The following is a 26,487-nucleotide window of genomic DNA, read 5'->3' on the forward strand; positions in this document are numbered from 1 at the left end:
ATCATATAAGACACTATTACCACATCAGCCAATCAGCTAGCTGCCATTCCAAGACAATTTACAGTAAGATGTTTGGAAACACAATGGAAAAAAACCCAAACTATTAATAGAGAAGTTCTTCCTTAACACTTGACATGACATGAATGTCATGAGTCTCAAATACAGGCTCAGGTTCTTCTACTCTTGGGGTCCTGTGAGCAGTGCCTCAGGGTAACAGCATATCTCAAAGGTCCTTTAAAATGTCCTTTTTTGCATGAAAATCTTATTGTACATCCACGTGTTCTTGATTCATGAGAAGGGTAAGTACATGCTGATTGATTCACATTTTTTGTACCAGCAATTATTCAGTGTCTCTTCTTCCTGTCTTACCAAGGACAAATGCTTTTTACCAGGAGAGTGGTTAAGCACTGGAACAGGCTGCTGAGAGAGGATGCTGACTCTCCATCCTTGGAGATATTTGAAACTAAACTGGGCATGACACTCAGCTGATGAAAAATTGAAGCTGGGCTGCTGTGAGTAGGAGATGAACCAAGCAGAAAACCTTTCTTGCCCAAATCACTAAGAGTGCAGTATTTTGAATATCTCTTCAGTTCCTCCTAATTATTTCTTTTTCCTCCAGAAGTCATTGACAGATTCAAAGTGGGGGACATAATACTTCTATACCCCATTGTCACTGTGCTTCTAATATTTCCTTCTCTCTTATTCTTCCTACAAAACTTGTGTTCCTCTTAGTTTTTCCTGAAGTAACAATTTAAAAGCCTAAATAAGCCCTCTGAAAGCCTTATACCTACTATTTTCCTATGCATTCAGGGAAACACAGGTGCTCATCAACCATTTCTGTGCTGGTGTATTCTATTCCAGAAATTATACACTGGTTTAATCCCATTTTGCCATTTTCACTGAAGGGTTGCATAATTATGTCTTTAATGACTACTTCTTTGCACAATAGTAAGAGATGTTAACATCTTTACAGGAGGCATCAGCCTGCCAGCACACCACAAACACAGATCATTCCTCCTGGGAACTGAAATGCAGCACTAGGTTGGAGCTTTGCCTCTTAGAAAAGGATCAGGTGTCCTACAGCTGCCAACTTAAGTACCTTAAAAAATATGACTTAGCCACCTATGTCATCCCAAATACAAAAGTATATTAAGGTGCATTAATTTTCCTCTAAGTCAACATCCTTATTTCTGTTTTTAAGAAGGATTTTCAAAGATGACTCTTGCTTTAAAAACATAATCTACAGCATCCACAATATATACCAATGTACAGGTGCTATCAGTAGTGAATTAAACCCCAAAAGAACCTTTCCAAGAGATAACAAAACAAATGTCATTAATAGAGCTTTTCACCTAACAAATACTTCGTGTCTCAATACAGCATTTATTCATGATGCTTTGTTATGGACTAGGGCACTGCCTGTTTAGTCTTCAATTATCACATGAGCTGGAGGAAAAAATCCTCTTTCTATACGAGCTTAAACTGAAATTGACTTGAATCTCTGAACTGTCAACAAACTCTTCCCTGAAAAGGCTGGCTTTGCAGAGATTATAAAGAAGGTGTCATCCTTGACACTCGTGTTCTATATTCATCCGGCAGGGCTGGAAGAGCGGAGCGCAGAGCGCCGGGCAGGATGCGCAGGGCTCAGCTGTCACCCTCCTGCCTCCCTCGCTGGCTCTGCAGCAAAGGCAGTGCTGGAGGTGTCAAAGGTTCTCTATTTAAAGGCGCTGACAAGCAAAGGAAGAACACTGGGAGAATATGTTAGCAGCCACTATGAACTTGTCTCTAGTAACAAGTCATCCTGACACTTCTGGATGTTAGAAACAAGAATCCAGATTCCATTGAAATTTACAAAAAAACCCCAAAACAATCAAACCTCCATACACTATACCACCATCAGATTTATAAGTCCAAGATTTACTCTGGGAAAATCCAGTGTCAAGAACACATAGAGCAAAGTCCTGCTTTCTGTCAGAGTGACAAACCAGAAAGCCACATATGATTATGTTAATCTCCCACTTCAAATCTCCCTTGCACAATTGCATACCACTGCTTTCTGTGTTTCGTTTAAAAGTCATAGAGTTTACTAACCACTTAATGAAGCTGCATTCCTTAAATCCCTGACAGATTATGTGAACTTGTTTGGTTTAGAAACATAAATTTGCCATTCCACTACCCCCTGCCCCAATGACATCTTAGCCAAAAGCTGGTGTGCTCAGGGCTGCAGGCAATGAAACACACCTCTCCTCAAAGCAGCTGCCTCCATCAGCAGCAGCAAACAGGGAGGCAAAGAAATGCACAGAGAAAGGAAGGAGCACTGCTTGCCTTTGCAAAAAAGAGAAGTTTTTTCCAATCAAGCTTATCTCTTTCAGTCCCTTATTCAGTTTTAATTGGAAAGAAGGAAGTGCAGAATATGAAAATGCTTTGAAAGACCCTTGTAAGAGTCCTGGGTAATCATCTGCATCAAAGATGACAATTTGCTGCATGGCTGATTTCATTTAAAAGGCTTTTCTGATGCTGTGTGTCCCAGTGGCCAGCTGAAACTTTGAAAATGGATCAGGACAAAGTAGCCCAGAGGAGCACGGCAAAGGTGCATCAACAGTATCCAGCTTGCAGACAGGATGAGGTCCGTGTTCCCCCTCCTAAGTTTGAAAGGATATCCTGCTTAGACCCTGGATCCAGGATTATAGTAGGCCATGCATTTTCTAGCTGGTGGCAGAAGGGGGGAAGCAGATGTGGACTTAATGACAGTTGTGCCAGCTGGCTTGTAATAGCAGCAGGCAAAAACCAGAGCACAAAGGGCCCCAGATTCCATTTACCTGCCCAACGACCCAGCTCAGGCTCCTGATGAAAGTCGCGCACAAGCTCCACAAGCTGTCAGCAGTGTTCTCATGTGAGCATTAGCAAACCCAGGCACCATCCAGTGTGCACACAACGAGCTCCCATCTTTGAAAGGATGCAGCTGACGGGTGTGTAAGCACTAACCTCCTCCTCTGCGTTCCAAGGCTCAAGATTTATGGCATTTTGTTTCATGAGCACTAAAGAAAAAACCTCTAACTTTTAGAGCTCATTCCCATGTTTTCTATTAAGTCCATATATCAGTAAGTGTCATTCACCAATACAAAGTCCAATTAGTCATGCTTCCAAGGAAAATGTCATTATTGCTTCTTCTTAAGCTACTGAATGATAGAAATCAGACCACAGATTTTGTTTAATCAAGTTTGAGGTATTTGCCAGTCCTGCTGATTAGGATATAATTCAACAGTATTTTACACAACTCTGGCACATTTTAGTTATTGTGGCTAGTTAAAAGTCTGAAGATTGCTATTAAATTAAAGAGTAAGAAGGTTATTACTAAATCAGTGGTGTAACCTTTGTGAGTTGCTTTTCATCTCCTCACAGACATTACAATGAGAAAACTTAAATGAAAACCAGAATAGGCAATATAAAGAAGTCACGTAACAAGCAACAGTAATCCACGTAGGTTGTTCTCCCAAATGCCTAGTCAGTGGTCTCAGATAGCTAATGTGGTTGAAATATGTAATTCAGAGCTACAAACAGTATGTTTATAAATCTGGACATGTCCAGTGCACCTTGGAAACAGCTGTGTGGGGGAAAAGATAGCCAGCAATATTTCTGATTTCAGCTAAACAAGGTTACAAACTAAATTATCTATTTCCTCTCACAGAACTGGAAGACACAACACTGCAAGGTTCCCAGTAACCATTTTAAATGAAATTAAATCTAATTAGCATTCAATTTTAATGGTAATCTGGGGATATTACATTTGCATTGGTTATTTAGTGCATTGATTTCCCCACCTATATGCTACAACACTTAAAATGGGAATTAAGGATCAGCTACCATACGTTGTGACTTTACATTTCCATCAACATTACAGGCGAAATCTTAAAATATGCAACATCTGATACAAAAAACACCTATGCACATGATTAATTTTGAGCATACTGTCTTGCTCTGTGAAGCTCAATACACAGTGCTTATGTTCTCCATTGAAAAGTCATGTTTATCTGGGACTTAGGTATTAATTCTTATGGTAGAATATTTATTTACTTCACATAACATACTTATCCACAGATGCTTCAAATTACATTACACCTATTCCATAAATAACCTCCAAAACTGATGGAGATATTTCTTGATTAAACCCCAGGTTAAGATACAAGTTATATTTCCCATATTTTGTTCTCATCATCTGCTCCTCACACAAATCTAAATATACCATATGAATTTTCAAAGCCATTTTTCTCCAACCATATCAAGGGTTAATTGTTTCAGTAGGTTTGGGTTTTTTATCAGGCAATGAGTGACTGTCCCTAGATATTTTCAGCAAGACATCACTAGCTAGCTTGGCCTCCCTACTATTTCCTTTCCTGCATTTGAAAACCCAGAGCTGCTTCTTTCTCCTCATTATTCTCAATGTCTTGCAGGTTCATTTTCTCCTAAAGATGTTATTCCTCAGACACATACCCTCCTGAGACTGACCACTTGCTGGACATATTTTACACCACCAGTCCAGACACCCACCTAACAACTATATCCAAGCTTGAGCACTGGGAAGAAGGGTGAATTAATAAAGGGATTGTAAGTGATCACCAGCACCACAGCAGATGTGTCATTTCATCATCATCATCATCAAGACCTTAAAATATAACACATCAAATCTTCCTCTCTCATATCCTATGGGGATCCACTTTCATAAAAATACTGTGTACATGACAGGGGCAAAAGGAGGAGAAAAAGACACTCTGCACCATTTTTCTCTCAGGAGAGGAATGCCAAAGAATCACACAACACAGAGACCCATTAAATTAATGCACTTCTACCAGCACTAATTACAGGCACACTTTTTGAAACTGTGAAGACTCTTTCTTAAGGCAGCACTACAATGATTTCTTCAACTACTGATTGTTTTTGTCAGGTTAATTTTTATCAAGAAACAAAATCTCTTAAAATCTCTCTTAAAAATAAACAAAATGATTTAATGAGTAAACATATTTCATATTGCATTTGGAGAAGCATACAGATTTTTATAAACTTCTGGTGTCAAAATATATATCCACTGAAGGCTTCTCAGCAGTGAAACAAAAAACAAGCATAACTTCATATCAGCTTCCCAAAATCTTTTTGCTCAGCTGGCAGTGGCCATCCAGGCACCCTCTAACTGCACAGCATTTCATAGGCCACAGGATTTGGCACATGGTCCTCTTGAAAGGCTCAGACAAGAACAATCCCACTACTCAGGTAAAACAAAGAGATTCAGGTATAAGCAATGCACTGCAGCACCTGCCTCTCCTCCAACAGACCAATATTTCTGTTCAACACTTTTCTAGGTTAACTTCTGTCCTATTTTCATCTGTCAAGAGACTTCTCAACCAAATGGCATAATTAAATAATCCATTGTGTCCTGAAATGTCAATTTGAAAAAAGAAATACACACGTGCTCAGACAGATTTATGCCACAGTCAAAAGGGTGAACTTCCAGCCTGTCTCCAGCCCAGTGCTGGCAAAGGTCCTCTGGAAATAACAGGAGTTGTGTGTGTCAGAGCCACACAGTTTTGCAGTTTTCAGCTCTCCACCAAGGTTATGACAATCCTCTTTACTATGTTGGATACAAACAGTAAAACAATGGAGGTTTTTAGAAGATTTACTGATGATTTTAACTTCTTATCTGAATCATCCAGGGATTTCTTGGAAATGATGACTAGATGCTGAAGGATAAAGGTAACCTAGGGTTATCCAGGGGGATTTTCCATCTCACAGTAGAGTTTAATGAAGATTCCAGTAGCAAATCCTAAGATTTTAACTTAGGAACACAAGGAGACTTATTTTTATACATCACACAGACTCTACTTTATGAGATGCCAATTTTCATATAGGCAATGAAAAGCCCTTTGGCTAAATACAGACATTGGAATAATGTGTCAGCTAATAGCAATTTCATCCTGCAAGTGGTTTTGTCCATCTAACCTAATGAAGAAAGATTATTTAAGGATTAGAGCACTGAAAAGGAAGAAAAAAGTGAAAAAGGAGGAAAGAAAAAGAAAGACAAAGAAATTGCAATGTTGTACAGAACTAAAACATCCAATTATGCTTTGATCCTGGTTTGAATTTTAAATGTTACTGTCATCATTATTTTCTATCACACAACTTCTTTCAGTGATTACTTGATATCTATGATATATGTCAAATGTACAGAAAAACAAAGCATGTTATAGGTAGAAGTAGCAGCTTATTTTGCAGACATAACAAAGCCCATCTCTCAAACATTATTGAGAAGCCTGTCAACAAAGCAAATCAAGCACCAAGTGGAAATGAGGCATAATGCCTAATTCTCTCAATCAGCATTTTCTTCCTTGCCAGGAACACCTCTCTTGTGTGGGCTGACAAGGTGCAAGCTAATTTACAGATCCAGGAGGAGTCAGCTATATCCAGATAGCACTGCTCTCACTTTAATTAAGAGGAGACTGAAAAGTAAAGTTCACTCAGAAATGGTAGTGAAGGAAAAAAACCTCAAGAAAATGTTGACTGTTATGAAGAGCAAACAACAAAGCATTGGATCATCCTGTCACTCAAATTAGTGTTGTTCCCAGATTAGAGATTTCAGAAGTGGTATATCAGGCACACAGAAAAGGTTACCTTGACTGGACCATGAAGCTGTCCAAGTTTTCTAGATGTTGTAAACACTTTCTGACTGAGCTCACAACACTCAAGGTACCACTTAAAGCCTATAGAATTTATCACATATATTGTGCCTTGATTTTACCTGTCATTTCTGCTGTTTAAAAATAAGAGAGAGCAGAAAAGAATCAGTCAGCATTTCACATCTCCTGCCTTCCACACTCTTCCAGAGTGGGGTGCAATGCTCTGCTCCAGGCTTGAATTGAGGCAGGCAAATGCCCAGAGGATGGGGACATCCCCATGGGTCTCAGAGGCTGAAAGATTCTTCCTACCTGACATGTGGGACTATCTCCTGTAATTCTTCTTGTGTTCTATGGCATACACTGTCTAACAGCCTGGTATTACTTGGTGTTTTCTAAAGTAGTTGTCAAAACAATATTTTCTAATTAACTACTTTTTCTTTCTGAATTAACCACTTTTTACACTTAATACTCCCATAATATGATTCTCAGACACAGAACAATTCTCAAGAACCTGTGCAGTTACAATACATGTTAAACTAATATTTTACAGGATAAAGACAGTAATGGGATGAAAGTTAACTGAAGCTCCCCTTACATTGATTCAGAGCAGAATCATTAATAAGTATTTAAAATAACACCAGTACCTCACTTAAAAATTAAATAACAAAACAAACATTGCCTTCATATTGCTTTTTCTTTAAAATGTATTTATTTACTCTAGCTAACTAAAAGAAGGACTGATTTGCTTGCTCTCTCACCCCTTCCCACAGGTGGTCAAAGATGTTTGTCATGTAACAACATTTACCCACAACAGCAGAGTGTAGCTCAGCAGTGTGCTCCTTTCAGATCACTTATGCCTGAAAGATGCAGAGATGGAGCTGGAGAGATGACTCCTTTAAAAAGAACTCAGTGTTTGGTAAATCAGGCCTTTCACTGACCCATTCTATATGTGCTCTCAGAGAACATAACCTCAGATCCTGCCTTCCTTGACAGGAGCATGCTGCTTCTCAATCTCAAACTGATTCATCTCTTTCACATCATGCCTCCATGATACCAATAGCCAATAGTAAAGCAAAGAGAAACATTCATTTAACAACACATAAACTTTGGATACAGTATTAAAGAAGAAAAAAACAAAACCCCAACTGTTTTGAGTTGTCAAAGGGTATGTGCATGACTTAGACATCACCAAAGATTCTTTCAAAACCAAGCAGTCTGTGGCTTAAAATTTTTCCTTGACCTTTCCTTTCCTTTGGCCTGCCAGCCATCTCCTTCTCTTCCACTCTGAGCTGCTTCCCTTTTATGACACCATCCATAGGCTCAAAAATTGAGAGATCAGCCTATATACATTGTGTATGGATCTGCATAGTAAAATTAGGACTGCAGCAAGAATTTACAACATAATGACTAACCTGAAAAAGAGATTTCTTTTTATAATTCATTCTACATTTGATTGCAAAGTACCTACCTGAACATGTCTCCTAAGCCTTTCAGCATTCCTTTCTTTGCCTTAATTTTATCCTTCTCTTTATCTCGATCTTTCTTCTTTTCCTTTCCAGTTTTTTTTCTGTCACCTTTATCTTGGCTTCCATTCATGTGTCTCTCTAATGAGTGGGATGGTTGGTCACTTGCTGTGGATACAGATTCTCTACCAGATCTTGAGCTCTCCTCTGTGTCTTCCTCCACTGAAAGCACATATTAAGAAACATCAGTGATGTAAGAACAAAAAAAGGGCAGACTTTTTTGGTGTATTCCATAATGTATTTTGAAGTAGGATACATGCAAAACCCCAATAAACTCTATTTTTTTAAAATCAGTATCTGCTCACATGGTTTTCCAAGAGTGTTCATTAGAAGTATTAAATGCATAAAAGGAATTCACCTTTGCAGATCATTCTGTGAAATACAATTTGCACTTTATGGGTACTCTGCATAATCTATGGATTAATAAAGAGGATTAGTAAAGTGATATTAATTGGGCCATTTTGTTTCAGTATCTAAATCAGTTGAGGAGAAATTTAGAAATATTGGCAAGAAGTAACAACATCAGTGCAGCATACCTTGTCCATAAATTCTTAGTAATAGTCTCATAAAAATATGGAAGTCATTAGGGAGTGTTAACCCTCAACACAAGCCATAATAGACTTTTTCTTCTTCTGCAAGCAACATAATAGTTTTATTATGTTTCTTCATTTCCTGGAGCCATTTAGAACACATCATGCACTATGATTGTTATTTTTGGTGTTATTCTTGGTTGAGATGGGGCAGCCTGGGAGGTTCAGGTGAGGAGATTTCATCCAGTGGAACAACTAAAGTACTTTAAGGGCAGATAACATGTTCTTTCTGTTTCTAATCCAAGACCAGGAGTCTAAAATACACCCAAGGTTAGACTTAACAGCCCACATGTATTTCAGAAAGTTTGAAAGAAAAATAAACCCACTGAAAACCTGAAAACTGCTTCAGTAGTTTAGTAAGAAAGATATAAAACACTTCAAGGTGGTGGGTCAGAATACTGCACTGCATGGCTCATGAAGCTGTGACTTTCCATGAGCTCTAACATTTTATATCATCACATTTAAGTAGGGCTCCAGCCATCTCCCAGCTTTCCAACAGACTGCACAAAGCAGCAATTAGGATCACAGATGCATACTTAGTATTGCCTCCTGTAGTTCCAATGAATACAAAGGCTCCAAACAACTTTTGGCAGTAGAATTTGAAAAATACAGTCTTGCTTTATATATACACAGTCTATGGAAAAGAAAAAAAATATTTTCCACTCAATAAGATTTTGAAATGGTCACGGCTTATAGAAGGAAAAAATTATTTTTTTTTTTTTTTTAAGTTTCACCTATGTTTACTAGTTCTTAGTATTATTCTGCTAATATTGCTCAAGATCTCAGCACCCTTTCTACAGCCAGTAGAAAAGTGTCATTCTTCAGAAATTTCTCATATATAGACTACTGTAGAATATAAACTTGCTTTTCTTAGTCATCATTCATCTTCACCTTACAAGCAAATCTTTGAACCTGAAAAGTCTACAAATCACTGACTGAAAGCCATTCAATCTACCTTCTCCCTCTCAGAAACTTGCTTGCAAAATATTCTTTATTCCTTAATATTACAATCCATAGATGTGTCCAATAGACTTTGTATTTATTCACCAAGTATCAAGTTTTCTATAAATATTCTCCAGCCCTGGATGACCACATAGACATATTTCAAGGAAAATACACCATGTCAGATACATCTGAACATTAGTAATTATTTTTGAATCTTAACTAGTACTCTGAAGTACAAACCACCAGAGTGGCCAGCCTTTGGCATTTAATTCAGGACTGCTATGACTAAAGATGATGATACAGCTCCTAGACTGGAGAAACAGTTCTAATATCCATGTCATTGTATTTTAGGAAACTAATAAGTCCCATACATGCCTCTGTACTAGCTGTTCTTGTACTTTTTTTGGTCCCAGCATTTCTTAATCAGTGCCTGGAATGATATTTAGTTATTATTAAAAGAATTGTGGAAAAGCACTTTGGAATAGAAATGATAATTTTTTACATGTTAATTTATAGCTACAATCTGTTCTAACTAGACATTTAAAAGACTGTACTTGCAAATGAATATAATTAGTTTAAAAAACCCTGAAATTTCTGACAAATTTTGAAGTCAACCGTTTACTTGGAACTTCAGCGCTAGAATTTTAAAGATTAATCAGTTTTGACCTACGTTTGTTCATGCTCATACAACAATACATTAAATAAATCATAAATATGTATTGTTTACTGTGCTATGCTGAGTTGCAGAACAACTTGCCACAACAGTGTGTTGTGGTTTAGGAAGGGTGTGCTCCCACTCAGACTCTCCCTTCCCTTTGACCCTGCAACAGGCTGGAGAGGACAGCTGGAGGCACAAAAGGTAAAGAGCACGGGTTGAGATGGGAACAATTTACTGGAAACAGCCATGAGATAAGAAAACCAACAGTGACAGCAACACCAGGAATAAAGAGCACACAAGGAAAGAATGACTGGCACACAAGTTCTCACCCTTGACAACACTTGACTGTTCCCTCCACTGTTCTGCAGAACCTGGTAGGGATCCCTGCCCCCATTCCTGGGAAATGACTTGAGGTGCTATGGAATAACCTCTTGGTCCTGGCCATGCCCCCTCCTGGCTACTGCATAACTTAACCCTGTCCTGGCCAGAACTAGGTCACAAAGCTTTCACTTACTCTTTATTTTGCACGTTCCATGAAGAACATTTTCTCCTTTCTACATTTGTGTTGCAATTAATATTTGTCTATCATACACAGTTTGCTTGCAATTAACTCTGTAGCTTAGACTGAGGCCTGTGAACTGGGATGCCTGTTTTCCTGGACTAAACACTGGTCTCTCTACTGGACTAAACAGATTTCCAGCTTTCTTAAAAAGACCCAACATGAAGAAGCTTGTTTCACTTTTATGCAGTGCAGTCATCCTGCAATTAACATACACATAATTACTAGTGTTTAGAACAAATGCAAATGCTGCTCAATTAAAATTCAAACCCAGGCTACAAATGAAACTTCTAATTTTTGTTATGTTGCAGTAATGACATTAGGTTACTGCAAAACGCAGGATGTATTTGTTTTGGTGATGTTATTTCCTTTTTTCCCTGCAACCCCCTGCCTCCCCATTCAGGATGCTGAAGCCAAAAAATTAAATTGGAGTATACTTTAAACATCAATTAAAGTGAACACTAGTGTCATTTCATGAACCACACTGCAGCATGGAGAACTACACAAACAGGTATTATGAAGCTATTCTCCTAATTAGCCCATAAAATGGAAAAGATGCACATGAGGAATCAAAGCTACTTAATGTGAAACTATTTTGCCACTAAGCTTCTGGGCCTCTTATTGTGATATTTAATACAGCCCTAGATTCCAGCAATTAAGATTCAGCAAAAGATTAGAAAGCTTTGTTGATCTCTCCCAATCAAAATTCCTTGTTCTTCTTCATGCCACTAAAGATAAACATTTTGCTTTTAGTCAGCTATTTCAAATATTAAGGAAAAAACAAAAAAAAAAAAAAAAAAAAAAAGAAGAAAAAAAAGCAGGAAAAATTATCTGTAAAAGCTGAACACCCACACCTCTTTCCAAAAATGTTCCTTCTTTACAGCCATTAAAACTTACACACATCTTCTCAAATACTTAAAATGTTACCTCAGAGCCAGTCAATGCATTCTGATTTTAATCCCACATTTAGTAATTTAATAGCACATTGTTCCAAGGACATTTAGAAGAGTCAGCCCCTTTGTCACATATGCTACCTGTAGTTTTTTATGGCTTTTATATATGGAATGATGACATGTTAGGAATTCCTCTATACAATACATTGCAGTGCTATTGTTTGCTAATCCAAAGTGGGTCACTGTCTGGAAGACAAAGAAACACTTCTAGCACTGAAACACTTGGAGAAAGGCAAAAAAATTGAAGACAAATGGATCCAACCTCAAGGGCATCAGCAAATTGACCACCTGCATGTTTGCCTGGGTTTTATTACGAGAAAAAGCCACATTCTAATTTCAAACAATTACGGAATAATTAAATACAATTTTAAAAAAACTTAGGCAACGTCGTTATGGCAGCAGTGAGGCATTAGTTACGTTAGAACCAGATTGTTAAACTCCTACGTATTCACATGTGCCCAAAATTTGTCCAGCTGAAGACACCATTTGGTAAATTCTCTGGAACCTAAGGCCATGTAGAATTTACAAAAAGTGGAGCAGACTGAAGTGCTTTGAGGTTTAATGAAGACACAGACATTTTCAGGAAGACAGGTAACACAGATAGGGCTGGGACAGCTCCTAAGCTCCCACAGTCACCATGAGAAGAAAAAATCCTCAAGGACTGAATTCTGTCCAATCAACTTATAATATTTGCTTTGCTATTCATCTGCTTCTATGAATCTGGCACTTCAAATTTCTAGAATACTTCTTAGATGCTTCATTACCATATGTGGAAGCTATTAAATATAACAAAATGTGTAGTTCTGCACATATAGCTTGGTCACACTTTGCCCAGCCCTTCTTTGCCATGTGAGATCTGACAAGCCTTGCTCTTGCTCTCTCATGACATGAGGTTGCTCTTGGTCCATCAGTGTGATACAACTTCATCCAAAAGGAGATGAGGGCAAGGACTCACCCCATGACATTTTGATTTCAGTCAGAAGACTTTGTCTGGTGCCTGCTTGTGCTGGTTTTAGCTGGTGTAGGGTTATTTTTCTTCACAGTGGCTTGTATGGGGCTGTGTTTTGGATCTGTGCTGAACACAGGGTTGATAATATGGAAATGTTTTAGTTAGTACTGAGCAGGGCTCACACACAGCCAAGGCCTCTTCTGCTCTTTGTATGGCCACAGTGGTGAGGAAGTTGAGATGTACAGGAGGCTGGGAGGTGGCATAGCCAGGGCAGGTGGCCCCAGCTGAGCAGGGATATTCCTGGCACCATGCTCAGTACATTAAGCTGAGGGTACCAACAAAGCTGGTGTTTGTCTTCCCAAGTACCAGTCACACATAATGGGGCCAGGCTCTCCTGGGGATGGCTGAGCACTTGCCCGCCCATGGGTGGCAGTGAATGAATTCTTTGTTTTGCTTTGCTTGTGTGTGTGTCTTTTGCTTTCCCTGTGAAGCTGACTATATCTAAATCCACAAGTTTTCCAGCTTTTACCCTTCCAATTCTCTCCCCAGTCCCACTGGTGGGGGAGTGAGCAAGCAGCTGCCTGGGGCTTGGCTCCTGCAGGAGCTAAGCCATACCACCACTGCTCCCACGTGAAGGATCCAAAGGGCTCCAAATACTTCCTTGCTACTCTCTATGCATTACAACAACAACCCAAAACCCCTTACCAGAATCTCATAAACCTATACTCACCTTGAAAGTGCTTCACAACAACAGTTTTGCTATATTTTTTATCAATTGAAGTTAAACCATCTGTAACTTCTGGATAAACCTTGGATATCTGAAGCCTCAAACCAGGATATTGCTATCAGTGGGCTCACACCAACAAGGCCTTCTATAAAAACATTGTCTTATGTCCCCAAAGACCACAGGCATGCAGTTTGTAAGAATGAGCAGGATCATTACACATTTTCTCAAGCCTATTCTTCTACTGGCCAGAAACAGATTGACAGCCAGCAGCAGCACACAAGCATTTAGCCTCACTGCTGTGCAAAATTGTTAGGTGCTGGAAAAGCAAAACAGAATTAATTCAATTTTTAGCTACCTTTCAGAAAAGCTACTGGCAAAATGGTCTCCCTTGTGGTCTCAGAACACTCTTAAAGAGGCAGATTAAAAAAAAAAAAAAAAGGCCAGGAGTTTTTAAAAATAAAGGAGTGGTTACAGAAGTAACTTATAAAAGAATATTAGGGAAGGATGCTTATGAAACATTTCTGAAACCAAAAAACTTTTAGAAGAGAGTGAAAAAAATCCTTTTCATACCTTTATTAAATTCAGGCTAAGTACTTTACTACTTCAACCTTCCCATCATCATCTTCATTCATAAACTTCTAACTAGCTGCAGGTTGATTAAAAAAAAATTCTGCTGGTGTGTGACAAGTTGAAAGTAGTACAACATGAAGGTTAAAAATTCAATGATTTTAATATAACCCCTGATTGAGGTAATTTACCATTCTTACTATTTTCATTCAATATGAGTTGTCATTTTACCAGCCCATTCTTAGATAGTTCAATAATGATAAGGTTAGCTTTGAAGTGATTCTTTTATGTTAATGACATTCTCCACATGTTGGGTCATACTTCGGGTTAAAGAACTGAAAATGTAAATGAATGCCCATTAGGGTGGGTAATAGCTGATCATTAACTTTATATTTTATTAGATCTGCCAACCTTACTCACTCTAATTAAAGGACAGTGATTTCTTTTTATTCCCCCAACACTACAAATGTACTATTTCAAAGTTAGATGCCTATAATTTTGTAACATAAATTTTGTGGGTTTGTCTTTCTGCCTAAATTTTTTTTCTAGTTTACATTAGTATATTAATTAACCATCTTGCAGAATATTTCACAGTAATTTAAGTAAACACACTCCAAATAATCTTATTCTTTTATTTTAGAAAGGAAGAAAACTGCAGAGTGTGGCAATCTGTTAAAGCGGAGGAAGAAAAAATGCCTAAATACTGAATCCTAAAATTATGTTTTACCAACTTAGTCACTTTCTAAAGGAATTAACCTATGCCATTAACACTCATTATGTAAAACAGCAGTTTACTTACAAGTTTCCATGCCTTCATCATCATCATCTGCTACAGGTTTATCGTATGATTTGTCTATGGCAGCTCTGAAGCTCTCGTTGCAGCCTCGTCCTCGGATAATTCGCGGGCGCGGGCGGTGGAAAGGAATGTCACCATTCAGAGTCACCTCAGCCACGGCTGTCTGCAGGCTTTCCAGAGAGCTGGATTTCTTCAGACCTAATGAAGGCCCCACATCTCTGGTTGGGGAACCTTAGTGATTTAAAGGGGGGAAAAACGTAATTAGAATTAGTATTGAGAACAGCATGCTTGATTATGCATATCCATCCTGAAAGTCTTCGGGGACACACTTAACATTATTCACATCATCTTTCAATAATCTGTAGGGAATTCTCCACGGATTTGTTGGTCTCAGAAGCAAATGAGTATGTCAAGTCACAGTCAACGAAACCGACAGTGTTAGCAATGTCTGGCTTTTCAAATCAGTGATGAGAGACCAACATCCATTACCATTATTTTACACAATTTAAATCATAAAGAAATCATGGGGCTTTAAAAACTTAGCTGATGCAACCAGCACAGATGCATATCTAATGGCATCTAACAAAACAATTAACTACTTTTGGTTTGAGCAGAAAATTTCCCCTGTACTAGTAACTGATGAACAGAGATTATGGCCATGAATCTCACTGTGTTTAGTGTAACAGTCTTGCAAAGTAGCCTAATTTCTGGCTTCAATGAACATGCTGTTTGTCTGAGTTTTAAAGACTTCCACCAAATTGCTAACAATTTCATAATTAAATGCTTCTGAGAAGTATCAGCTGACTTGCTCAGATTTTGTGAAATTGCTTAACAATAATCTGTGGAAAGGACCCAATAAAATGGGCAATACCAGTTATCCAGCTGGAAAAAGTTAAACACACTCCTGGCAGCCCCAAAGAGTGACTGTATGGGCAGCACTACTACAGCTGGAGCTGAGGGCAGTTCTTATCACTGCAGACGTCCAGATATGTGCCAAGGAAGCCTCAGGCAGAGTTCTGCAAAAGCCTTTCTCCATCCAGACATTACTTCTCAGGTTTGTGGGTTAAATGTATAACCTTTGTTCTTAGACAACCACTTGCACTGCATATCTCACAACTGCACACTAAAGTTAAAGCTGGGAAGAATTTTTCAGGGAAAAAAAACCCCAACCATATTTTATTGAAATGATTTTATTCAAAAGCACAAGTACAGTCTTAGCTAGGAATATGGGACTATGGGACTTGGGATTGGCAAGCAAGATGAGGTGGGACAACATCATCATGGCTACACTTCCTGAAATTAAGAGACCAGAGCCCTCACCTATAATATGAAATTCACACTTTTTCTGTACCCAAGGGGATCACAAAAGGGAATTTGTGTGGCACCACAACAGTCCCAGGTGGTAGGCTGTTACCCAGTTGACATCAGTACCCTTATCTGGCAGAAATAAATTTCACAGCCAGCCACCACTGAGAGCCAGTGCCAAGGCTTGAATCCCCAGGAATACTAAAACTATGAACAGCACATTAGTAATCACAGGTGTGAATAAAGGTGTAATAAAGGAAAACTAACTCTTTTAAGCATTGATATCAGAATAATACAAAGTTCTGAAGATGATCCCTATTGTGGTAGATATTAGGAGAGAGAAGGGAGACAGCATCTGTCACTGCTCTTTATGAAAGGTATGTGAAATTACCTTAAACTGGGGGAAACTGCTACTGCATTGCTAAAAACTATTCAGTATTAGCTGGGGAGAAAAAGGGATTGTTTGACCCCACAGAAGAGGTGCTGAATAGCAGCATGGCAGATTTTCTCCACATCCTTTGTTACCTTGGTATGAGATGAACCAAGGCAGTGAATGCTGTCATTTTCTATTCAGCTATTAAAAGTCTGGGCAATTACATTAAACTGAAATCCCTCAGATCACATGAATTCAAACAGCAGTTGTCAAAGTATTTCCCTTCAGCTGCCCTACTGATAATATTAACTTGTAAACAGAAAGAAACAAAAAACCTATCCTCCCAGGTCTACACAGCTCCTGCAGTTTGGTTCCCCCAGCACTCTGTAGTGCTGCTGCTTGGACCTGTGCTCAGAAATAAATGCACCCCAACAAATGAGAAATTTTATCCTCATGAATTCCCACCTCCTAGAAGGAGACACCCTCTCACACACAGCCTGTACTTATCAGAGGGCTGAGGGCTGTGAGGATGGTGGGGCAGAGCACAGCTGGAACCAGGGAGGGTTGGAGGCTTCCCAGCTGTGCAAACAAGGTTCAGTCTGGAATCTCCAAACTTCTGAAAACGGCCCAAAGTCTGAGGTGAGCATTTTACAGAACATTTTCCCTGCCAAGTAAAAGCCCTCCAATTTACACAGTGCCCTATAAAAATGTCCACTTTCTAGTCCATGGTCAAACCTCCTATTCTTCCAGTAACGCCTGCAGTACACAAGAAATGAGACTTTCTTTCGCTTTTTACTTTACAAGATTGTGATTTTTTTTTTTAATTGTCTATGAGACAGAAAAAAAAATGAATGCAACATCTTGGAGGGGAAAAAGAGGAAATGGGACAATCATATATAAACCAGCTGTTTGACAGATCCAATTTCATATACAAAGGGAAACATAAGTTTCTCTTACATAGCAACTTACTGTAAACTTCCTTATTCCACATTCTGCTTTGCAACCTTCCAAATGAAATGCTTATATATCTTTTCCTAAATACTGAGTGGCTCTTTTTGTAAACAGTAATTATAAAGAAGGCATTTATGTGCCCATTTGTGTTCATAAAGAACATTAAAAAAAGTTCCATTTCCTGACAACCAATACAGACCTTTGTGAGAACTGTATTTATGTAAGCTGTGTTTTCCCAAAGGATATCCCATCTGGGATATGACCTAATGTTGAGCATTGTAAAACTAGTAATGGATCACATAAATGATAAGAATATTTATTGAACTTGGGTGGCCATGAACACAAATGTGAACAGGTTGCAGAATCTGAAATGGGGAAATCTCCTTTTATAAGCAATTTTATCAGTGTGAGCATAGAGCTATGTATATTTTAATACCTTTATTATCTTCCATGGCTACTTCTACTAGCAAATCTACTATTCTCAAAATATACAGTTAGGTGTCCATGTAAATTGTGTGTTAAGAATTTATTACTAGATTTCACCAGTCAGGAAATGAGTTGTTTACCCATAATCTGGTAAAAAACAGCAAACTTTCTTTAAAATGGATTCTGTTTAAAATTTATGAGTCACATCAAAACGCAGTTTTCTAAATACAAAAATGTCAGCATTTTCTTCCAGCCTTTACAGCACTGGTGGTAATCATCAGAAGCGCTATCTGCTCAGAATGAGTTCTACTTCTATTTTGACACCAGAACTTAAAGTAGAAAAAAGGAGAGGAAAAGACATCTACCTAAAGCATATTTATATGACTGAGGATGAAAGGGATCCTTTTATCATTTTTAAAATTTGAAGTTTATCAAAATCTCCCTTTCTAACAAATATCCTTTGAGGTAGATTCATGCCTCTGTATCCCAGCAGTTCTCCTGCCACGAGCATCGTCCTCACAGCTGGGCAGTGCCCACACCCTGTCCATCTCCCGAGGGCTTTGTGACCTGCCAACACAGCCCCTGCCACCTCCACTCCCTGTGTCCCCATCTGGCCAGCCCTTGGGGACAAGGGCCAAGCCTTGCCCTCCCACCCCCTGTCCATGCAGGACTGCACAGGTGCCTCTCCCATGGCACAGACACCTGTGAGACACTGGACACACAGACACCACATGAAGCCAGTGTGCTGCTCCCCATCCCAACTCCTTTGTTTCTCCCTTGTGCTGACACTGTTCAACAGCTCACTGTGCCTCCCCTTTTCTCACCCTAAGGTAATTATTTATACAGTGACACAAATCTGCTTGGATTGCAAAGGCAAAGCACGTGGTGTCAAGGGATATATGGTGTTTCAGCCACTGGTTAATTTTAGTCTATACAGCAAATTTTTCATCAGCACATTCTTTTAAATAATTTAAAATGACAATTTTATTTTTCTTTCTAAAACATTATGTTTATGAGTTGTCAAGTCCACTGCTACCTGCAATGTATTCTAAAAACTTCTCTGGATTTCCTTAAACCAGTTTTGCAAAGGCATAAAGTCTACCTTCTAAACACTTCCTTGAAGGACATTATCAGTCAGTCTATTTACTCAGTAACATCTGCTCCATTTCATTTGATAAATTTTTCCATTTCTAGTTCAGTTCAGACACCAAGAGATTAACACTTCATCTGGGGAAGGCAGGAGAGGAATAAAGCAAGAAATTGCATCAAAAGCAATTCAATTTTTATTCCATTTAATAAAAGTTTAATTAAAAAGCATTGTGTAAAATAAATCAATAATTTAAATAAACGTTATTTGATTTTTTTCTTTTTCATTTTCATAACATGCACATGGAAAAATAACCACCTAGAGCTATAGTATGCCTGGGACTCTATAAATGAGCCATGCTCAATTGCTACTGAATATACTTCTGACCTCCAGGATGAACTGTAAACACTGCAAGGATTAGGTACTTCAAGTGAACTATAGAAAGAAAAATAATTAAAAAACTATTACAGTAACTAGGGCTGGAGGTGCTCTCCCTTTCAGCCAATACTATTAAATCCAACTGTGACAGTAACAGAGTTTGTTTTTATCTTTTCTAAAGTAAATACATATTGAAGTTTTCTGGCTTCTAGAGTTCATTAAAGCATAGTTCACCACACATTTGAAGCACATTTTTTTCTTAGAACCAGACAATTATTAAGCCAAACTACAGTAAGTGGTTTGTTTAACAGCTACATCCATCTTCAGTAATGGGAGATATCCAGTGTTTATATACAAAACCTGGTTAAAAGCACACAAGATAAATAAAATAAAAGTATACAAAAAGGTGTTTTGCTTTTTTCTAGTCACTGAAAACTTTTTCCAGCACATTTGCTGTGCACAAAATATGTAACTGCCTGGTCCAGATGGCATGGTCATGCTCTTTCACACAGGTTGTCCAACTTGTCTCTTTTTTCTTTTTTTTTTTTGGAATTTAATCCAGTTGTTACACATAGGGGAAAAGTACATTCAATTCATCCCACCCTCTACTGATACCACCAAAACCACTCTGCATTTTTAAAACCTAAGGACTGTATTTTACTAAAAAACACAGGTTTTACACCATTCTAATCACATCCCATTCAACTACGCAGGTTAATAAGGAAATGAAAAATAATTAACAATAATTTTGGGTTTGGTCTTTAACTTGCTTTTATATGAATAATGCTCAGAGGTGAAGGCTGCTCCTAAGCACAATTATTACCACAACCATTAACACAATTCTTACATTCACACTCTGATGCCTTTAATTCTCTGAAACATTCATACATTTTGATTTTGTTTACCCATTCTCTTTTTGCAAAGCTGCAAGTCTTTGGCCATATTCTGCAATGTTTTAAAAGCTAGAAGACTTATCTATTCAAATACAAATTATAATTTTATCACTTGATTATTTACAGCTCTTCAGTATTCTTACTCATGTTATACAGTCCAGTTAAACAGAGATGCAGTTGTGAATTACTAAATGCAAATTCTGTATGGAATGCACTAATCCTCAAATCATGTTAAAATAAATAATATTTTCAGGTTAAAAAGGTGAACTGTTCCTAATTACAGCTAAGTAATGTTATGGTGTCCTCTGCATCTAGCCTAATTAAAACAGCATTCCATAGGTCAAAAGCTAACTTATATTAATAAATCATAAAGGTTCATAATTGCAGTTGGTGCATTATTTTAATTACTAATAAAAAATATGCCTTGAAAGCTATTTCTCATTATCATTTTGTGAAACATTACAATGAATGGTATGTGGAAAAGATTCTATTTACATATTCTTTTGCTCTGTTACGATGTTCACATTTCAGCTCCAAAAGCAAATCAGCTTGCACTAATAATCTTCAACTCAATGCACAACATGTATCTGATGACCACTTAAGGCAAAGGCAGCAGTTTTCTAATTAAAATAATTATTTTCAAGCACTGTGTTAGCACTGTAATAGCCAAACACTCGACTCTTTTAAATCATCTCTCTGTGCACTACAGTTTGAAGCTAGGAGGAGATTTTCCAAGATTTTTTTTGAAAGAATAAAAAAAACCCAAACAACTCTGAATATTTATGAGTTTAAAGTGTAGAAACAGGTGTCTGCCTACAATCACATGCATGACCTGGCTGAATATACTACCCTAGATACATATCTCTATAGAAAAAATTTCTTTTTCTGTACGACTTGATTATTCACAATAGACAGCAGCCATGCAAGTACTGGAATATTCATGTTTTCATGCAATCTGACTGGCAGTTCTGTAATTGTGGTAAGCTGCTTTGACCAAGGTTTCTATAGCAACAGCCTTACTGTCAATTCTTACCTGTTTTCTGGTCATCCATTGTACTGAGCTTAGTCTCGTCAGCTACTGTTAAAAGGTAAATGCATAACGGTTAGCCCAGTTAGTGCCCATGCCCCACATGCACTCAACATTCCTTCTGCTTTGCATATTTTCTTCACAAGTTAGGGGACCTTAGAAATGTCCTACTTCATGCAAATAAACTGCAAGAGTAAGCAAACATTCTGGGTAGAAGTGGCAGCAAACTAGTAACCATCATGCAGTGTGAGTCATGTTCACATCACAGGCAGTACAGGATGTTACGGACACGTTAGCACACGGCAGCCAGTCACAACAAGTCAGCACCTCCAACCTGACTGCAGCCTGAGGACCTGTGTGAATTAGGGATTGCAGGCAAGACATTCACAACTACTGTAAAGAAGGGAATTGCATTTTATTTTATTATTCTGAGTAGGGAATTCGGTGTGTTTAAACCCACTGTTTGAGGTTACTAGAGTCTGCACTTCAGATTCTAATTCAATGGCAGAAAAATTGATGGGCTTGTTAGGAATTACTTATTCTCAGTTGGTTTATCAGTTAAAATGATCACTGTGATTGCCTGTCTTAGCTGCTGCTACTTTACAGGGCTTCTGATATAAATATTAAAACTTGGGTCTCAAACAAATGTCAGCCTAGTCCCATTTTCTAATTCTGAATTCATCTACAAAACGAGAGACTATGAAGGACCTTACTGCATTCTAATAATGGACTGAAAATAAACTTGGCATCCCAGAACCACAGCATGGTACAGCTTCACACAATTATTCTATATGGATTGGTAAATGCGTTTTTCATCTCCATTTTAATAAATAAAGTTTACTGTTTTAAGGTATTATATATATATAGTATAATATATCCAGAGGGCTGTGATATTTGAATGTATGGACATTTACAAACAACAAACACCCAGACCACTTGGCCATTCAAGCTAATACTTTACTACCCACACGTAGACTTATGTGCAGTACTGCTGCACATACACAATCTGTTTGGAATTATAAAATCTATATACTTACAACATGAAAATCAGGTTCAAATAAAAAAAAAATTGAAAAAACATCACTCACTACCTAGATCCATGCTTTTGGATTTTCGTGTTTTAACAAACTCCAACTGACTGGCATCTGAAAATTGCTTTGTACGCTTTTCTGACATGCTCTGGCGTCCAAAACCCTCTCGCTGGAAGGCAAGTACTGGATCAACATCTGGACTAAGGGTGCTGTAGGAAGGGAAAAAAATCATGGCAACATTTATCAAGATCACGCAACCTTTCACTCTTCAGAGAAAATCATTTATTTAGCACGTGACTTCTACCAACGATTAAGTGCACAGCTTTAAATACACCACTGCAAGTATTCAGTTACACACACAATGGATTTGTTTTACTGCATTAAGCAATTCTAGTCAAAAAGTACCAAGAATTTAACTTACAGTTTTAACAAAAGATACACACATCTGGTGCATTATACATATTCTATCAGAACACCAAGTCCAACACAGGAATAATTTGTGGGAGAATAAAGCAGTTCTTTTTTCTTCCTGAGATAAAAATTTATTCTATTGATAGAAAGTTATCTGATTTGTATTTATCAGAAAATGATTTTAGCAAAGAATAAATACAAACTATCCTGCCTGAAGCCCACAGAGCTTTAAAGTCCTTAATTTAAAAACTTTGCATTAAAATTTTTCTCCATAGGTGAAATTTCTTGTAGATTTTTCACAGCTTCTCCTGCTTTTAGCCTATGACAAACAACTATATATTTACTCATTGCTTCCCCACAAAGAAAGTATTTTCCACAATGGATCCATCTCCAAATCAGAAATGGGGGAACTGTATTTGGTTTTTGTTTCTTCTGCATGTTTCTAAAGTGACTTCAGCTCAGTGAGTCAAGTTTTCAACAAGCTACCTCAGAAACATCAGAAGATAAATTTATTAATGGTGCTCAAACACTGTCAGAATCATGAGTGCAAGAATGTGGGCAAAATTTGGTGTGCAACCTAAAAACAAGGCAAGATTGCATACTACTAATAAACAATATGAAAGGAAAGTCACAAAAAGATCTTCTGGCTCCGAGAAAAGGGGATAGTATACAGATCTCTACTTCAGCTGGCACAAAAAGAAATCAAAATAATAAAATACTGAAAAAAGCAGTATTTTGGACCATTGTTATCTATCCTATAGGTAAATCCCTCAAAATCCCCTCTTTGAATATTGCTGCACTTCAAGATTAAACAAAAAAAAAGTTAAATATTTTGTCTCTGAGATCTCTAAACAGACCTCTAAATGCAACTCAACATATTTTTTTCACACCTCTTACTGTCAGGACCATATTTCTAAAGAATTATTTTTACTGTAAGGGCTAAGTACAATAGACCTCTCATTCCTAGTGAGAAACAGGCAAATAGAGAATTTCTACAAAAAACAACTTATACTTTTACATTCTGTAACATGCACATGTTTATGTATTACATGTATTCTAATTTACAGAAGTATCTTTGATCAAGAAACACCGGGTATTAGGCAAAACACTGAAAAAGAGTTAAAGAAAAGTGTCCAAAGGCATAAAGTACTATAAAGGATGAAAATCACTATCCTCATTACCAGGCAGCCAAAAAGAAATTCAGTCTAGTAATGGCAGATTTACAAATAATAAGATATGTGCTTGTGACAGGCAAATAATACTTCAGTGTGAGCAGGATCAGAGCTTATGTGAATAAAGCCAATGTCAAGTGCCTTTTGACTTTAATGTTTCTGGCTCAGGCTCATAATGTTTTACATTTAATTACTGCAACTATTTCAGAGATGTCTGCACAATTTAGCAATGTTCTCAAGCATATGCTTAAAAGCTCTGATGATTCAGAGACCAAACTCAAAAATAACTATTTAGTCCTAACATTCACTCCCACAAAATAGGGAAAAAATTATCTCCACACACATGATAGAAAGATAAAACAGACAAGGCCAATATACACTTCTAGCACTTACTGGAGGGCAACACATAGCTGGGTAAGAACCACCTAAATCTGAAAACGTCCTCCAAAGTGACTCAAACTGAACTTACAGGGTTTCAACACCTTTCATAATCAGATCATAACTGACTTTCCCAAGGCCACACAGAAGTTTCTGGCTCCCTGCTAGTCAGCCCTGTCTCTGAAGGCCAGAAAAATGTGGTTTTACTAAGTGAGAATTTCTTTTCCAGCAACATCTGTTAGCACAGGCTCACATTTGTTAAAATAACTGGCTTCATCTTGCCGAACAAAATGTATCCTGTGACACTTTCTTTGAAAAAGGTGAACTTATAAAATTATTTGGTTTGGCTGTATGCTTTTTTTCATACAAGCTTGCTTTGATCCACCAATATAAAACTTCTAGTAGAGCAGAGTATTATTTCCATGTAAACATAGCACACACTTATATGTTGAACTTGAAGTCCTAAGAATGGACTAAAACTCCAGGGTCGAATATAACTTGAAAAGGACACCACAGGTCCCAGAGAGAGCAGTAGGGTCTGGACATGGCATCAACTACTGGGATTTTGGGAGGTTGGAACCCAGCATTTCCACTGACACCACTTTTAGAGACTTTCTTTCTGCTTCTCTGATCTGCCTTTGTCACACCTCCCTTCCACACATTAAGGGAATTACTGTCACATGTTTGCATACTATCCTCCACTCTAAAGATGCTACTTAGCACCTTTATTTGAGCCTTATGTAGAGTTCTCAATTTTCATGTCCTGTTTTACTTCTATTATTAATGACCCACGAGTGTGTTTTAGTAATTAAGGAAGGAGTGGATCACAGGAGTCTGAATGCATGAACATTGTCTAAAAGTAATCAAAAGTCCCTGTGAAGAGCCACAGTGCAAAAGCCAATGAGCACAGAGGAGGAATTAATGCCCCTAAAAATGCCTCATTTTAATATTTTTCAACTACATCAATAAAAGACAGAGGTGAGTTTAGTGCAAGTCATTAAGCAATGCCAAATGCAATTTACTATATTCTAGAATACTTAACAAATAAGATTTCTGGAATGACAGCTGATCCTTAAAAGAATGTAACCGTCTTCTGACCCTCAATGTTATTAAAATTCCATTTATTAATCCTGTCTTATTGCCCCTTTGTTTTCATAACATTTTCATCAAGGATTAGGGAGATATTGTGAGGCTGAAAAAGCTTACATTTTCTTCTGTGATTCAGAACAGCTGCCATTCTTGTTTGGATAACCCTTCATCCATATTGTTAGTTTTACCCTTTGTGCCTTCCAGCAAAATAATACAATGCACCTTCGTTTTACAAGTCTTCCTTCATCCATTAGCAACAGGAAATTATAGCAACAATCTAATTCTACTGCTATTTACTTTTTTTTTTTTACAAATAGAATACATTAGATACTAAAGAATGACACTGATCTAACTCTTAAGTGCCATTGTATCTGAAGGCCTTTACTGCTTCTCATACACATACTTTAATTTTTTTTGAGTGTGATCAATTCTACATTATCTAATCCCTGTTTTCTGTACTGTTACTCCATTTACAAAGAAGTAAATAGCAAGACTTACTGCAGAAGTCAATGTAAAAGCATCTGCAGTTTTCAAATGGCTTTAAGTTTATTTCATAGGATTTTGCTCACATTCAGCTAAAAATACTCCCTCAGAAAAAAGCTATTATGTGCAGTCTTGAGTACTATTCTATTTAAATGTTTCAGAATCTCAGCTCTACAAACTTTTACAAAAGACAAATGGACTTTTCATAGACCCAGATTACAGGTATGACTTGTCCATAAGAAGGAACTGCAACATCAAAAAAAAAAAGTAAATGAAAATGAAAAAATTACATTTTCATACAATCATTAAAACAGAGCTTAAAATACAGAACTCAATTCCTGGATATAAGATGAAATAAACTAGTTTAAAGCAAGAAGAAGCTGACAGGTGCATATCAGGCAGCAGGTGCTATTGCTGTTTTATTAAGATATTGCTGACACATTCATAACAAGCTCATGAGACAAGAAAAATAAGAAAATTCATGTACTTCACACCATTTGTGGTAATTATCTAGCTTCAAGAAGAAGCAGCTTACAGAGGTGGGCTTTTAT

At 37.6% G+C, this 26,487-nt stretch overlaps 1 protein-coding gene across 16 annotated transcripts in view; it reads right to left on the reverse strand.

Moving 5' to 3' along the window:
• The window catches only part of PARD3 (par-3 family cell polarity regulator), a 440,327-nt gene that overhangs the window by 128,864 nt on the left and 284,976 nt on the right, over nt 1–26,487 (reverse strand). For 7 of the 16 annotated variants that reach the window (XM_056483435.1, XM_056483432.1, XM_056483441.1 and 4 more), the window contains 4 exons: nt 22,461–22,612; nt 21,379–21,423; nt 14,936–15,163; nt 8,134–8,350 (listed from right to left, as the gene is read on the reverse strand). In XM_056483435.1, the coding sequence (XP_056339410.1) occupies nt 8,134–8,350; nt 14,936–15,163; nt 21,379–21,423; nt 22,461–22,612 (642 nt within the window). The remainder of the gene's footprint in view (nt 1–8,133; nt 8,351–14,935; nt 15,164–21,378; nt 21,424–22,460; nt 22,613–26,487) is intronic. The other 9 variants (XM_056483426.1, XM_056483438.1, XM_056483433.1 and 6 more) reach the window with 3 other exon arrangements.

This window comes from Oenanthe melanoleuca, chromosome 2, assembly GCF_029582105.1.
Source record: "Oenanthe melanoleuca isolate GR-GAL-2019-014 chromosome 2, OMel1.0, whole genome shotgun sequence".
Lineage (NCBI taxonomy): Eukaryota > Metazoa > Chordata > Aves > Passeriformes > Muscicapidae > Oenanthe > Oenanthe melanoleuca.